We start from the raw sequence: 17,033 nt of genomic DNA, 5'->3' as shown, positions 1-17,033 counted from the left end.
GTGCAGCCAGGTGGCAGGTGACACCTCAGCACCACACTACTTCAAATGGAATGGAATAGTGTGACGTTTTTTTCTGGTGGCTAGAGTGCCGATCCTGCCACCAACCCACAGATTTACCCTGGACGTTGGAGGACCTGCTTGCAGGGCTGGATGTAGATTAACATCATACCCAGGATGAAGCAAGTGCAGGTTAAGGGCGTCACTCAAGGGCCCAACAGAGTAGGGGCATTCACAGGATTCGAACCAGCAACCTTCCGATTGCCAGCACACATCTCTGCCCAATTTGGCCAAAGAAGTAAAACTTGAATTCATTTTGGGCGATTGAATCATTGGGACAGTTTAGGTCCAGAAAGTGTAAATCTAGACCAAGACAGTTTCAGCCAACCAGTTGAGTACTCTGTGACTGACTCTTTATACTCAACTGGTTGGTTGAACTACTTTCTGGACCTGAAATCTCCGGCTCTGTATTGAGTGAAAGGAACGCCAATCTGAAGAGGAGTAATGGATAAGGATTCCAGAGTAAGACTATATTTGGGCAAGAATAAGCTAACCAATGGATTAAAACAAAAAATACCCATTTGTATTAAAAAAAAATACTCATTTGTATTTTAAAATAAATATATTTTTATTTAGCCAGATTTCATGGTAAACAGTATATGAACATAAAAAGCATTGTTTAATGTACAAACAGGAGCCAGTGGAAGAGATGGAACGGACAGAGATGCATAAGACAGGCCCCGCCCACTTAAGCCTCGTCCTTTGAGGGGGCAGGCAGCTACGGACATACCACTGAAGCGTTCCTCTAGTGCGGCGTTTCCCAATCCGGTCCTCGGGGCTCCACAGACAGCTGGGAGTGAGCAGAACCGTGGACTGCTGTAGGTCCCCGAGGACTGGATTGGGAGTCTGCTCTAGTATAAAGATTTAAACCCCCACAGCTTCCAGTGAATTAATCGGAGTCACACTTAGTGTCCATTGATTATTTTACACATATATATATACACACACACATTTGAGGGTTTCGCTTGCACACTGGTGGCCTGAGTGCTCGCTTAAGGCCTTATCGACACGTCCCCGACCCAGAGCACTCAGATTGGCCTCTTTCTTTTTTTTTAACCTCTGCAGACGAGGGCCGTTCCACGGTTAAATATTTTCCAGCTTTCGCCGCTGATTTTCCTGATTTTGCCGCCCTCGACGCAGGAACACCAGCACAGTCTGTCGCTGCGTTCTCATTGGGGTGCCCCCCCCCCTCCAATTATCCAAGACTTTAATCCACAATAGTTCGGCGGGCGTACACTCCGTCACTACAGAATTAACTCATTTAGGCTGGCATCCCAACGACGAGGGCCGTCGACAGTGCAGTCCAGTGCACGGAACCGCAGGCTGGCGACTAGGTCAGGTTCCTGCACCCCTAGACACCAACGCGAGGCGGGGGGGGGGGCCTCTGGGGCCATCGCTGCGGCCCCCATGGCGACTATATTTACATCAAAAAATAAGTTGGAAACAAAATGACATTCAGCAAGGTGTTTTTTTTTTCTTTTTCTTAAACAGTAACCGGCATTCCAACATTTTCCCCAGAGTTCCCCTGCTGGTGGATTCTGCCAGTTAACGGACACATCTCACATTCAGTTGGTGCAACAGAACCAGCTCAAGAGATGTACCTGTGGTTATCATTCTTAAAAGTGATAGCTTTCACATTTTACATTACACAGAACACAGCCCATGACATTCATACACTCTTCCTTTGATTTCACAAATCCCAATAACTGACACACGTTGGACTCGTATGCACGGTCAGCTCAGGAATGTGCATTTCTTGAGTGGCTCAACTGCCAATGACTGAAAACACGTCCAGCGTAGATATAGCATTACTACTAGCCAGTGAAAGGTTTCAGACTTACTTTCGGCCCTTTGTTATTCGTTATGCTCTCCCATCCACATCAGTGTGAATGACCCAGCTAACATTCAAAGGATGGAAACAAAACAAGTCATAATTTCTGGATCTTGGTAAATGGTCTTGTCTGGCTTGATTAGGATTTTTTTCTCGTAGATTGTGTGGTACTAATAGAGAAGTCATTGCTCCCTGGTTTACAGTAACGCTACAGACTCTCTCCTTAGGGCCCCCCCACCCCCACCCCCACCCCCGAGATTTTTTGAAGTATCCAATTAAATAGGAATGCGTGTCTTCTGACAGCACTTAGGAGTAAAGGGACCACCAGGACGAGTGTACGAGACCCCCCCCCCCCAATGGCTTCTTCACCGCCGGCATTAGCAGCTGCCGTATTTTCATGGGTATATTACGAACCCTTTAATTAAAAAGGCAGCTTCACTGCTGCCGTTCTCCCCCAGAACCCGTGTGTTTACATCCGGGCCGTGGTGGCCGACGCCCCCAATTACACGAGACCCCTGTGGTTTTCAAAGCCGCCTTCTGCTCACTGTACGCGGCCAGTTTTCCACTCCTAATAAAACTCAGAGGGCCTGTTGGGTAACTGGAGGCTTCTCACTTTGCTCTGCAAGAAGAATGGGCTGCTTTTTCGCTTCTTTATTTCTGTTGCTGGGTAATCAGTGGCGTGTGACTCAGTGGCTGGGGGGGGTGGACTTTGATATAGACACAGCCAGTTACCCTACAGCGTGTTCCCAAAGCAGAGCAAACATAATTAGAGAATGAGGCTCACTTGGGCTGATGCGATTACCTTACTCATAGGGGGGGGGGGGGGCGGATTCACTTTCTGTTGTGTAGCAGGCTTAGTAAACAAAACACTCAGCCACAGGTTATCCTGACACTATAACCAACCATCAAAAAAACATCCAAAGTCGCAGAATTGCTCCGATGCTCGTAGAGATATTTTAGGTTTAAACAATACATTCAGATTGAAGCATTGAAAATCCGGTTTCCCAGCTCTAGTAACTTTAGATCTATGGTTCTGGAAGCTGCTTCCTGGTGCAGTTTAAGGCTGGGAGAGATGGGGGGGGGCAGAAGGGACTTCCTGCATTCTGCCCATGTGCAGACAAACGTACGTGTAGTGAAATGGGACTTTGCATTTTTTTTGTTTTTTCTTTTCAAACAGCTTTAAATTACGAACAAATACAAAGTAGATTCCCCCTCTACCTACACGAGGACATTCTATTTTAAAGGACTTTTAAGTCAGGTTTTTACTTTATTGTACAGCTTTGCCTTAAAATTTTGCGTATTTAAGACAACGAGGAAGCACCATGAGATCAAAACAAACAGTGGCTTCACCATACGATGGTATGTACAATGTTACGGCGGAGCATGGTGCCTGTATGGGACCTGGGAGCCCATCATGCAGCTACGGACTTGCACGCGTGACCTGAGCGGAGTTCACCTGCGCAGGCATCCGGCTGGACGCCCTCGGGTCCTGATGCGCATGGCAGGTCCCAAGGGCAGGTTGCCCATAAGAGCTCAGTAAGAATTATACAGGAAACACTGGTCCTTTCAGGCCTTGGGGTGGAGGGGTGGGGGCAAAGGTGGGTACTTTTGAGCACGTTCTCCGCCCATCCAACTGGTTTTGTGCAAAGTTAACGTCCGAGAGTCCGCCGGAGTGGGGGAGGAGTAGCTGAGTCACACTCCGATCCTCCTAAGGGTCGTCGGCGGGCGTAGGGGCGGCGCCGTCGGCGGACTCCGGGGACGGGGACCCGCGCTCGGGTTCCTCAGGGTCAGCCTTGTCCTCAGAGCTGCCCTGCGCTTCCTGGCCCTCAGAGTTCTCCAGCATCTCCTGGATGAGCGGGGGCATGGAGCCCGGAATCTCCATCTTCAGCGAGATGACCCGCTCCGCACCTGTGAGACAGAGTACTACCTTCAGTCACGTGCCAAATGGAACGATCCGGAGCTGCTGACCACATAGACTGGGAGCTTAAACACTGGGCTGAGGGCTGCAGGACCTTGATCTCAGACGGGCTTCACCTTGCCCTTCAGTAGCCAGGACTATACAAGGAAACACAGGGATATGAAATCCAGACTATATTCAGGGTTCTTGTGTAGTGACTGTTTGTGGCCAACAGGGGGCCCCCAAACCACAGGGCCACCACACAAATGTGTGGTTGGTATGACGGTAAAACCTGCCACTGATTACATTGCAGGTCTTTCAGGAACTGAAACAGTCACTAATAAATAACATGCATAGATCAGTAATTTGTAGGAAGCTCTATTCAGACCATTCCCAGAACTGGGCTATTTGGGGAAAATAGCCTTTTCTGCTATCTGCAGATGAAGCTACAGATGGAAGCAGAAATCTGCCCAGGAGTTTATTATTATTGCAGCCATTTCTCTTCAGCGTGGTGCAGTCTGGAATTAGCTTTTAATTTACATAATATCAGCATTTAAAGGCCCTGCTTTGTGCTTGCGGACTGGAAGGGCCCAGCAGGCACAGAATCGGACAGCCTGCGCTGGGCGAGAGGCCCCGGGATGGGGCGAGCCCTCCGAGAGCGGCCCAGGCACCTTTGGCACTGATGCTGCGCAGGTCGGTGATCTTCATCAGCGTCTTGGGGAACATGTGCGGCTTGCTGGGCCGCCGTTTTCGCACGTAGATCTTCAAGGCCTCCAGAAGCGGTTCCTGGAGCTGGTCCACCTTCGAGGGCTCCTCCAGGTCCTGGCGGTCTGGAAGAAACGCTACCGTACGTGAGCAGATCCCACGGCGAACGGGGACCATGGGCTGAGCCGTCTACATGACCAAAACCAAGATGTTACCATTCCAGCAAGCCGTCGATTCTGGATGCCTGCGGTCAATGTCCAGCTGAGCAAATATGTAAAAGTAAACAGTCCTGGACAAAGGAGCACTGCTAGGCAAAGAGACACCAACAGGGGCGTCACCCAACTGAAACCACTCAAGGCATCTCACACGCTTTGCGTTCCACTTCCAACAGCCAACAGCCACAGAAGTCCTGCCTGGACCGGAGGATCACAAATGCTCGCTCCCCTGCATCCAAACACTATGGAGCTGGGAAAAATACCAACTTCAGCCCCCCCCCCAATTTTTCCCCGCAAACCAACGGAGGCCCTGCAGTTCCTTGGGCAGCCTACAGATGGTGCTGTGGGTCCTTGCAATCCGGCGACTGCCAGTTTGCACCCAGCGAATCAGGAGGGCCCAGGCTACACACTGGCGCCTCTCACTCAATTTCTCTTTGATTTCATAACGTTGTGTGATATTTGACAGATTTCACACTCAGTGGACCTGGACCTTGAATTGGACACCGGCATTAATTTCCCATCCCCTACAGAATTTCCCCCCCAAGATGTCTGCCATTGTCTCCATTCAATAGGCGACACCAAACTCAATTTGAATTCACACGGAGTCTTGCTTTTTTTTTGTCTGCTTCTTATGCCAAAAACAGAGTTCAAACTCAGGGTATTCTCTGGTGGAACATCACAAAGAGTCCCAATTTCCTAAGAGACAGACTTTGACACTTCACATCTGCAGCTCCACTTTCATCCTGTGAGAAAGTATAAACCCGTCACACTGAAGACGTGTCTTCAAGGACACTACCTGTCCCAGCCACTGAAAGGCTGCGTTTATGCAGTTATAACCCTACAGGCTGGGACACACTATACACTTACATTTACTCACTCAGCACCATTTACTGCAGGGCCAAACACACACGGAACCCCAGTCCCACGTGACCAGAGCACGAGCCGAGCCCTCGTCCTACAGAAACTCCCCCTCCATCCCTCCCTCTCCCTCCTCTCCCTAGCCCCCACACTCTCCCCCCCCCCCACCCCTCTTTCCTCCTCCCTCCCTTCTGTCTCTATCCCCCCTCCTTCACCCCCCCCCCATCACCCCTCCCTCCCTCCCCCCCAGACGCTCACCTCCGGAGATCAGGCAGATGGCGCTGAGGAGGCCAGTCTCAGTGTCGTCCATCTCGATCGGCAGCAACTGGTTGGCGAAGGTGAACACCAGGTCAGTGAGCGGCCCGAAGCCAGCGTTGTGCATCTGAGTCCGATTCAGAGTCAGGCCGTCCGAGAAGGTCATGGTGTCCTGGTCGGGGGTGTACCTCGTGCAGATGCGGAGAATCTACCACGGTAACAGGGCGGGGGCACATGGGAGCAGAGCATGATGGATGGTACAGAGACTTCAGTCAAGAGAATTACATCTAATTCATATTTCTAAGAGGCAGATCTTTAGCAACACTGTGGAACAGCGTGTGTAGCATTGCTAAAGACCGCTGCTACCATATGTGGGGGGGCCGCCTTTGATGAGGATTTGGGGGGGTAGGGGGGGCGTTGATGCAGAGTGGCAGCAGCGGCGGGATGATGAAACAGAATTAAACATGCCTGCTTTGGGTGACTCACAAAAGACAGCCGGGGCCGTTTGATCGCTCTCTACTGGGCTCAGAGGGACGGGGGGGGGGGAGCATGGGTGTGGCATTCAGAGGACACCTGGGTGGACCCGCCCCCTCCAGCAAGGCCTTCTGGGTAATCTCGTAAAAGCCAAGGCCATCTACAGCCACCGTATCGCATTTCCACAGACCCTCGTTTCCGGTTTTTCCTCATGCCTATTGGCTGCCCCCCCCCACAGCCTTTACGGGACCCCACCAGCCTGGGTTAACGTCAGCTCCAGTGCCAGCTGTGCCCCTCCCGCTGCCCGGGGCATCCAGGCAGTACGGCTTCCACTCCTCTTCAAAGGGCACAGCAGTCCCCCCCCCCCCTCTGCAGGCTGTAGATCAGAGCAGGGTTTCCTTGGGTCCGGCACGGGGGGGGGGAACCGACGACACCATAGGCTGCAAGCTTTACATGAAAGCTACTGGGAGGCTGGCTGGGGGGACCCCCTAGAATCTGCAAACCCTCCCCCCAGACAGCTCAAATCAAATCAGGTTTGGCTCCAAGCCCTCTGCTGCTATGTGGAGAAAAATTGTATGATGCTTCTTCTACCAGCCCACGCCGCTCGATGGAGGGGGGGGATGGGGTGAGCGACTGAAACGTAGCCGCTGGCTCTGTGCTAACGATGAGCTCATTTGCATGACAGCCATCGTTTGCTATAGACAAAACACACATAGATATTTTTTGGCTAGAGGCACTTGTCTGGGTATATTGAGCTTTTCCTTAATGGGGGGGTGGGGTACCAAAAAGCAGAGTGGCGTAACGCCGGAGAATAAGGCCGTGTGCAATTGGCCAGTGGTGGCAGCCGTGTGTTCAGGTGCTGTAATTAACGTGCACTGAGAACAGCCTCCCATCCACTGAGAACAGCCTCCCATCCACTGAGAACAGCCTCCCATCCACTGAGAACAGCCTCCCATCCACTGAGAACAGCCTCCCATCCACTGACCGCTCTTTGTGTCTAAGCAGCCCCTGACGCCACCTATGCTATTTAAAGCAGGTTTTCACACACGACAAAAGCAGCGTGAGATCCCTCTCAGGCCATGGTGGCCTTCTGGTTCACGGCTGGCCGGAGCCCAAGTGTGCATCGTGGGCCGGACGCAGTCTCGCGGGAACACACGGCACTGGGCCGAACTGGGCCAAACTGGGCCAAACTGGCTCAGGGAAGACAATCTGGGGCTGCTAATCCGTCTCCCGGGGCTCAATTCCTGCTGTGGGGTCTCTGGGGGCTTTTCACGGCTTACGACCAAGACTCCAACATGCTTCATGCTTTAGCAGACAGCAGGGGGAACTGGCGCAGAACTGGAGCCAGATCCACGGGGGGGGGGGACGACCTACCAGGATGTCCAGGCAGGCGGCCTTGAGCAGGGTGATCTGGTCGGCGATGGTGAGCCCCGTGAAGCCGGGGACCCTCTTGGCAAACTCCACAATCTTGATGATGCACTTGGTGGCCAGCTCACTGAATTTGTCCCACAGGCCCAGGTCCAGACGCACACGGTGGTCTGCACTGGAGTTCTGGAAGGACAGGAAGGGAGAGAATGCAGATCCGTGACAAGCAAAGAGAGACATCGCGCGAAAGCATATAGGTAGCTGCTGTCGTTTTGATCTTTGTGGAGAATCTCACAGTCCAGGTCCTACACCAACAACAATGACACGTCACGCATGTTATTTTTCACATTACCCAGGAGGATGCTGGGTAACCAGCGGTCTGTCTGAAGTGCGGGGCAGAGCTGTGACAAGTGACAAGCCAGGCTTTGATGCAAGCCCATTAACGGGCCAGAGGAAGAGAGACAAGCTCCGTGCATTGGGGGCTGGGGGGGGGACACACGGGCGGCATCTCGGTGGACAGCAGCGGTGACGAGGGGGAGGGAAGAGAAGCAAAGCAGAAAAGCAGAAAAGCAGAGAAAAGAGGGAGGGTGAGGCCACCTCAACTGTCCTCTCCGGATGAAGGGTAGAGCTCCAGAGGAGCAGTGGACAGAGGTCAGAGAGTGACAGTTTGTGGAATAATCATTCACTCAGGAGAGCCAGTTTCTTCTTTCAAAAAGAAGGAAAGAGAGAGCGATGGAGAGCAATCTCGGCAGTAAGAAGCCCGAGAATGGAGGGAGAGAGGTAGAGAGAACAAGAGAGTGTGATCTCAGCAGAATGGAGCTGTGGAACAGAGATATTAAGAAGGTAAAGAAAGAGAATGGGAGAGGAGGATGAGGACAGACAGCTGAAAGACAAAATCAGTAATGATAACACTTAGACCAACCAACAAAAGGCCCATCAGCACAACATCATGAAAGGTTTTCCGGAAGAATTCAGGCCTTCCGAGCCTCTCTCCTCTCAGTAGACTAACCCAGCTTACTGGGGCTCTATAATCCCATCCCTCATATGGTGGGCATGGTGCACCCCGTCCCAGCAGACCGGGAACGCTGAAGAAGCAGGAGGCGGGGCCACATCCCGGCACCCCGCCCCAGCAGACCGGGAACGCTGAAGAAGCAGGAGGCGGGGCCACATCCCGGCACCCCGCCCCAGCAGACCGGGAACGCTGAAGAAGCAGGAGGCGGGGCCACATCCCGGCACCCCGCCCCAGCAGACCGGGAACGCTGAAGCAGCAGGAGGCGGGGCCACATCCCGGCACCCCGCCCCAGCAGACCGGGAACGCTGAAGCAGCAGGAGGCGGGGCCACATCCCGGCACCCCGCCCCAGCAGACCGGGAACGCTGAAGCAGCAGGAGGCGGGGCCACATCCCGGCACCCCGCCCCAGCAGACCGGGAACGCTGAAGCAGCAGGAGGCGGGGCCACGCCCGTGTGGAAATGGGCCCAATGCGCCCGTGTGGAAATGGGGCCAGAAGCCCGACACCCTCCGATGGCCAGTAGCTACATGACCCTGGAGACGCCACAGCAAATGGGCTCTTGGGAAACCGCTGGAGCCCCGGGAGTCCGTGTCCATGCCGTAGTGGAGGAGACTGCGTACATCCTGGACACGGAACAGGACACAGCGGCAGCTAACACACATTCACAGGCGCCATCTGCTTCGGAAAGGGGGGGCGCACGAGCAGCAGCTCTGGACAGAACCCCAACGGCATCGTGGAGACAGATCACACCTCGGGTGGATAAATCCTGCGTACTGGTTGTGGGGGGGGGAGGTGCAGAGAGCGAGGATCCTGATGTGAGGATCCATAAGCATGGCATTAGTTCTGGGGGTGGGGGGGTGCAATCAATATGATCTAAATGAGAGACACACGGCGGTGTGAGTGGCTGCGGACGAGCTCCTCGACACACCACGCCGCTCCCGCTCTGGTGGATGGGCAAGCCTTGGATATTAAACCAACTCGTCTTCTCCATCTGCAGGCCCGAGTCCTCCACGGGCCGATTCTCCGCCGCAATCCCAGTCAATTACCGCCGGCCCCATAATTCAATACCGGGGAACAAGGAAGAGGCTGGGGAATTCTAATTTCATTTAAGGGCATTTATCCAAACAAATTAGACGGGCCGGGACATTTGAGGAACGGCCCGGCGGCTCGCGGGGATAAATCAAAAACAGTGGGTGGGGGTGGGGTCATAACATGTCAGCGTAAAACGATGGCCGCCCCCCCACGCCGTTGCTGTGTCCCTGAGCCAGACGGGGTCCCTCTCACTCGCGTTACGGATCGCTCTCCCCTCACCCTGCGGTGAACCTATAACTCATCCCGGCCAGAGATTTAAATATTTCACCGCGTAATTGAGGCTTTAACCTAATCTGAGGAGAGCCATGCACCTCTTCTGTTTCAGATAAAGAGATTTAAAGAGCATGTCAGAAACCAATCAGGGCCGAATCGCAGGGAGTCTCGCGCAGCCAATGAGCGATGATAATTACTCGCCGCGCTGACTGAAGCCGTGTCCAAAGGCCGTTACCGATGACGCCGTTACGCTAAGCGCTCCCGTGCCGGTAGCCTTTGCAGAGGAGTATTGATCCGTACTCACTGTTACTGAACTGGTACACGCTTGCTTACCAGCTCCACCTCAAGCAGAAGCTCGTTTAAACGGGTTACGCACGGAACATAAATGCAAGGAACCACGTTTCACACTTATTCCTGTAGCATTTTCCAGTAATAAAATGTGATGTTAGATTTCCTTAAACATAACGCACCACAAAGACCGGCTCGCACTATTAATGATGGTGAATCAATAGTAAAATGGCAAAACAGCATGTCAAATTTTAAAAAACTTTGTATCTACAGTAGTGGCCAAAAGTTTTGAGAATGACACACGTGTTGGTTCTAGTATAATTACGAGTCAATAAGTGTCAAAGGCTTTTATTGACAATTATATTAAGTTCATGCAGAGTCAATATTTGCAGTGTTGGCCCTTCTTTTCCAAGAAATTCACCCTGACATGCTGTCAATCAACTTCTGGGCCAAATCCTGACTGATGGCAGCCCATTCTTGCATAATCAATGCTTGGAGTTTGTCAGAATTTGTGGGTTTTGTTTGTCCACCTGCAGCTTGAGGATTGACCACAAGTTCTCAATGTGATTAAGGTCTGGGGAGTTTCCTGGCCATGGACCTAAAATGTTTTGTTCCCTGAGCCACTTAGTTGTCACTGTTGCTCCATCAGGCTGGAAGAGGCTTTGTTCATCAACAAACTGTTCTTGGATGGTTGGGAGACGTTGCAGGTAACCATGGTTATCAGAGGAAGAACAATGATTTCAAGCACCACCCTCCTTTTAAAGCATCCAGTCTGCTATTGTAACTCAATCAGCATGACAGTGTGATCTCCAGCCTGGGCCTCATCAACACTCACCTGTGTTAATGAGAGAATCACTGACATGATGTCAGTGGGTCCATTTGTGGCAGGGCTGAAATGCAGTGGAAATTGTTTTTTTGGGATTAAGGTCTTTCATGGCGAAGAGGGGCTTTGCAGTTAATTAATCTGATCAATCTTCATAACATTCTGGAGTATATGCAAATTGCCATCATAAAAACTGAGGCAGCAGACTTCGTGAAAAAATCAGTATTTGTGTCATTCTCAAAACTTTTGGCCATGACTGTATACCCTTGAACTGACACAATTAAGGGTGATTATGTATCTGATACAGATGGGAAGTGACAGTGGTTTACAAAGTCACATGACAGGTCTCATGACTCGCTCCCCCTCCCCTCTGGGAGCACTTGATTGCATCACTGTGTTCGCGTGTCACATTAGCACACTATTCTCTCTGTTAGCACCCCAGGCGTTCCTGTGGGGAGACTGGCAGTGTAGCTCCCGCCGCCCTCGTGTGATGACATCACCAACCACTACCATCACACCCCCCCGCACACCCAAATGACCTGCTGCTCCCCCCTTCCACCCAGCCTGGCTTTGGCCGTCTGCTTTTCCCAGAGGGCCCCCCCCACCGCCACCATGAATGTGAAGCATGCCATTAAAAATATACCCCCTCCCCCCTTCAGGGAAATCGTACCATCTGGCAGACGGCAAGTGCTGAAGTTTGCTTCAGTTAACATGACACCATCACATTATATATTATACATACATGTGCAGATACACGCACACACACGCACACGCACACGCACACACAGGAGTCACGATCCTCAGGCGTATATCAATATACAAAAAAAAAAAACAAAAACATTATTTTATGGAAAAACAATCTGTTCCAGATCAACAAGTTCATGCAGAATCACCCCATGCATATACAGCCACAGGGAACATTACACTAGACTCGGTATAGAGCGCACACACTCGGTATAGAGCGCGCACACTCGGTATAGAGCGCGCACACTCGGTATAGAGCGCGCACACTCGGTATAGAGCGCACACTCATACACACCCAGGCATCTCCCATAACCGCTCATTCAGCACCAGGCCGCTATGAACACAAGTTAGGGATGCTGATCCGCCAGATATTAATAATTCATAATTATTACAGTTTCTGTTCGTTATTTTTCTAACCGATCACTCAGGCTCTACTCCATCACCCAAACCTACCATTCGACTGGACTTTAGTTCTTTGGCTGTTGTCTTGCAGCGAGTTCAGCCAAGTTAACAGTGAACTTCCATCAATTATTACATTTTGTATTTATCTAGCAGACGCTTTTATCCAAAGTAATGTGATGTATGATTGCGAAAGCAGGTTCAGATCTTCCCTGGAGCAATTGCTGTTTAGGGTCTTGCTCAAGGGCCCAACAGTGAAATCGCTTTTTCAAGACTGGGATTTGACCCCACAACCTTCCGATCACATGCAGAGTCTCCTAACCCACCAAGCACTACAGAGCCCCACCGGTGCCATTTCTATCTTTCGGAGTTTACGGTGTGCTGTGCCGTTTCACCTCCCCACACAGACCACTTTCTCTGCATTGCAGGACGCCCCCTAGAGGTCGCATGCCCGGCTCAGGGCAGACTCGGGACCCCTCTCACCGTGGTGTACTTGCCGAGCTGACAGAGGGAGGGGAAGGTCTCCTGGTGCGCCTTCCGGATCTTCTCCACGATGGTCTCCAGCTCAGCGGTCAGCTCGTAGCTCTCCGCCAGTTCCAGCCTGGGGATCTCCTTCTTCCTCTTGTTCCGGTCATTCCGGACAGCTGTAGGCGGCCATGGGAGTTATGCTTATTAACAACACGGCCACAAATTCACTGGCCAGAAAGCATCAACTGGACTATTTGATCTCCAGTTAAAATCATATGTATTGGCACCATTAAGACCCATGAGCCTGGCTTGCCGTCCCTCAGGTCGATTTCATGCAGAGGTATGAGGACTGGAGAATGTGTGTGGGACTGGCTCAAGTGGATTTCCATAAACTCAGATTAACCCAAGAGAACAAGGGATAGATAAACCCCCCCCCCCCCCCAGCACAAGGGATTCCCTAGAAGAGCCACCAGTCATGTCTCCGACTGAAAACAAGAAAAACAAAACAGACTTGCGATTAGCAAGGACTGTCGTGTCCTTCAGGACTGTATGAAGGAGACCTTTCCATCGGCACCTCCTCAGACACAAGTCCACCCCCCCCCCCGAGGGTTCTTCAGCAAACCAGCCGGAACATGTCAGGGTAATCCTTCCGGAAAGATAACCCCATCCTTCATAGCCAGCTGATGTTCGAGGACTCGCTCTAGGTCCTGCTCTTAAGGTCCTGAGCTACCAGCACATCAAACGGGACGTCTGGAGAACCTTCTGGCTCACACTAAACGCGTAACCAAAGGACCTCCTGCGTGACCTCATCCTCTCGCTTCACCAGGTTACGCCAGGCAGGCCGTCACCTCCCGAGTCCCGCGAGGAAGGCCTTCACCAAAGAACAGCAGCTTCCAGGGATGTTTTCAAAAACAGACGACATAAAAGCTTGTGGCAGTAATCTGGTAGCGACGTACGAAATACTGATTAACATATCCGTATTGGCCAATGTTTGCCAAAAAAAAAAACATCATTGGTCTGATGTGTCAATATTAAAAGTTAGCAGCAGTTACTGAATAACAGATTGGATTGGACCATCAGTTATGTTCTATAGTGGAGAATGAGGGGTTTTTGGCTCAATCCATGCTTAGAACTTAGAGTTTTCAGTGTATCACTGCCTGCATTATCTGATGTGGCTATTATACACATTCATGGGATCTTAAGCAGTAACATCACTGACATCAGTTTTAATGTAGATTTCTGAAGGTCATAGGTCAGCTGGTTATCAGTAATATTAGATCAAAATAAATTAGTATCGGCCAAAATTTTCACATCGGTGCACCGTTATAATTTGGGCTTCACATTCACCTGTAACCCAAGAACCCCTCACTACAGTCACTCAGGCAGAGGTCCAGTAGCTCATTTGGGGGGGGGTCATAACTCATTTAGCCTATTTACCTCCTGAGATGTTTAAATCACGTCATTTTTCGGTGGGACAAGAAGTAGGGAGGTATTGGAGTATAAACCAAAGAGATGGAGGTGAGAGAAAATGAGGCGTCTGTTACCTTTGTGCTAAAATGCAACATCGAGTCAATACAAGCAGGCGTCAGTGTCAAGCCATCCATACACAACAGTGTGTCCCAATCCGGCCCTCATGAACTCACAGACAGTCCACGTTTTTGTTCCCTCCCAGGTCCCAGTAGCAGAAAATGTCTGGCAGGGAGCTGGAAGGGAGCAAAAACATGGACCGAATGAGGATCCCCAAGGACCGGCCTGGGAAACACTGACATACAGGATATTGAAATAGCAAGTGAGAAGGGGAAGGACGTCATCATCCGAAGGGCTCTGGGCCGCCTTGGGACGCACTGGCTTAGACCAGAGGCCATTAGGGAGGTCCATGGTCAGCCTTCATGTACTCCTCCCCACCGTGTGATGTCCCAGAGGCATAAATAAATAAATAAATAAATAAAAGGGGAGGGCATCCGTGGCTTTGCCCCCCCCCCAGAACTGGCAGCCACAGACCTTGGAAGCGGGTGTGTGATTCTGCGAGGTTCCACGTCACGGCAGCATATTAAGCAGAGCAGTATTTACTAGGGGGGGGAGCTATTGACCCCAGTGTGAAATACGTCGCTAGAAAGAACAGACAGGGTCGTCTGTTGGCACAGCGACAGAAGCAGGTGGGGGTGGGGGGGGCATGATTTAGGAAGAGCACAACATGACGGCCCCATCGCCTCGGGCAATCAATTACCCCCCACTCAAACCGAATTACAGCAGCCAGATCTATTTGAATGATGCGTCAGACTGGGGGCCATGAAAATAAATGGGTTTTTAATACCTGGCAAAGAAGGGGGGGTGAATAAATCTAGAGAAGGATCACATCTCATCAGCACCCCCAAGCTGAAATATCCACTTCCAGTGGCTGATGCGGGCCTCGGCCGGGTCAATAACAAAAACGGCGGCCTGTCATCGCACCCCCCCGGCCGGATAGCTGTTATAGATACCGGCCGCGACGCTGCTGCTGAGACTCTCTGCTGAGACTCTCTGCTGAGACTCTCTGCTGAGACTCTCTGCTGAGACTCTCTGCTGAGACTCTCTGCTGACGTTTGTTTATCCCACATAAAAGGGCTTTTGCCGGTTAGGGATGCACCAACACGGAAAACATGGAAGACATTCCTAAACTACACGGCGGTATCAAAATAAACACCCCCCTGCCAGACACTGCCCTTTGGAACATTCCTATCAATGTGGAGCTGAATATTTATTAACATTGTGGGAAAGGGCATAGAATAGGAGAGAGTCTGCCCAAAAATAAACACCCTGTTCACCCGCTACATCAGTGTTTCCCAATCCAGTCCCCGGGGACCCACAGACAGCCCATATTTTTGCTCCAGGGAGCAAAAATGTGGACTGTCTGGCAGGGAGCAAAAATGTGGACTGTCTGGCAGGGAGCTCCGAGGAAGCGAAAATGCAGCCCGACTGTGGGTCCCCGAGGACTGGATTGGGAAACACTGCACTATGGGATCATGCAGCCTATTCCAGGAAGCAGTGGGCAGGGAACGCCTGGATGGTTAGGAGGGAATGAGGAAGGAGTTCTCCCACCCACACACACACACCCACACCCCAATTTAGTGATGCCAATTCACCTAATTACCCAGCTTCCCCCATCAAAGCAAAGATACATAAATATTTCCTAAAGCTCTAACGCTACATATCTGTATTAAAACGCTGCTGTACATTTAATGTAACAGCTGGAATTTTCTGCCAAACCATTTAACGTAACAATGGCCAAATTATCAGCAAATGACCAGTGGGGTCTCGGTATGGGCGCGTTTAGCATGTAGCCAATAAGACGTGTTATGAAATGCCCCTTCAGGAAGAGGGGCACACAGGCACGGCGGCCAGTACAGCCATCAGTTACTGGAGCAATTCACAAGTCCCCTGCTCCGGGATTCAAACTAGAAACCTTCCAGTTATACTGCACCACATGCAGACAAACGGGCTACAAGCGTGTGTCTGTCTTTCTGATGCTTCTATGAACAGTTTACTGATTTATTTATGCAGCTGGATATTTTGTTGGAATATCAGCCAGGGGGTCAATGGTGTCTTGTTCAATAAATACTGCCTTGCTGGCAGCCTAATAATTTCCATATGATTAAAACTTTGCATGCATTATGGTATCAGCTTCATGCCTTCAGACAGTAACAGCACAGCTGCTATAGAGGACCTCTCAGCCAATCATAGTAGCAAAAGCTGTAAGTCCCGCCCTCTTATGCAAAGTAGCCATATACAGTGGGGCAGAATGATTGAGGCTGATGCAATCACACTGAGCCAATAATGTGTGACATGAAGAAAATAATAATAATAATAATTCAGAAGACAAAGGGATGGGAAATGAAGAAAATGCTTTTTTTCTCATGTGTGCTGGATACACAGCGATTTTTTCTTGGGATCTTCTGCACATCTCACTATGACACCGTGTCAGGAACAGGTGAAAGGCAGGTCCTGTTACAGATTTCATCTGAAGTAGCTGATCTCTCTGACCACTTTGCAGGACACCCAAGACTTAGGGCTCCCTGCCTGGCTTAGAAGCCTCATCAGCCGCCACGCCACCTGCTGGCAAAGATGTGGCATGCCTCCGCTTGGAAGACCCCCACCCCCCCTCTCCAGAACATCCATCCCATGCCGGGTAGCCGAGCACATGATGTACCATGACGCGTTATAAAAGCGCGAGGGTGACGGGGCGCGCCAGGAGAGCGGCGACATCCCCATCAACGCTAACATTAGCTGCTAATATTAGCGTTAGCGGTAAAGTCACGCTCCGACGTGCTAATGATCATGGCATCCCTCCATCCTTGTGTGG

General features: G+C 51.2%; 1 protein-coding gene across 5 annotated transcripts in view; it reads right to left on the bottom strand.

Moving 5' to 3' along the window:
* Nucleotides 1-638: 638 nt before the first annotated feature.
* The window catches only part of LOC111842822 (retinoic acid receptor beta), an 86,923-nt gene continuing 70,528 nt past the window's right edge, over nt 639-17,033 (bottom strand). For 3 of the 5 annotated variants that reach the window (XM_023809842.2, XM_023809843.2, XM_023809844.2), the window contains 5 exons: nt 12,710-12,870; nt 7,667-7,843; nt 5,822-6,026; nt 4,457-4,615; nt 639-3,796 (listed from right to left, as the gene is read on the bottom strand). In XM_023809842.2, coding sequence (XP_023665610.2) covers nt 3,597-3,796; nt 4,457-4,615; nt 5,822-6,026; nt 7,667-7,843; nt 12,710-12,870 — 902 coding nt within the window. In that variant the 3' untranslated portion in view covers nt 639-3,596. Of the gene's footprint in view, nt 3,797-4,456; nt 4,616-5,821; nt 6,027-7,666; nt 7,844-12,709; nt 12,871-14,337; nt 14,398-17,033 lie in introns of all 5 variants that reach the window. The other 2 variants (XM_072705654.1, XM_072705655.1) reach the window with 1 other exon arrangement.

This window comes from Paramormyrops kingsleyae, chromosome 23 (genome assembly GCF_048594095.1).
Source record: "Paramormyrops kingsleyae isolate MSU_618 chromosome 23, PKINGS_0.4, whole genome shotgun sequence".
NCBI lineage: Eukaryota > Metazoa > Chordata > Actinopteri > Osteoglossiformes > Mormyridae > Paramormyrops > Paramormyrops kingsleyae.
Note: the sequence above shows the minus strand (reverse complement) of the source record. Positions and strands in the feature narration are given on the sequence as shown.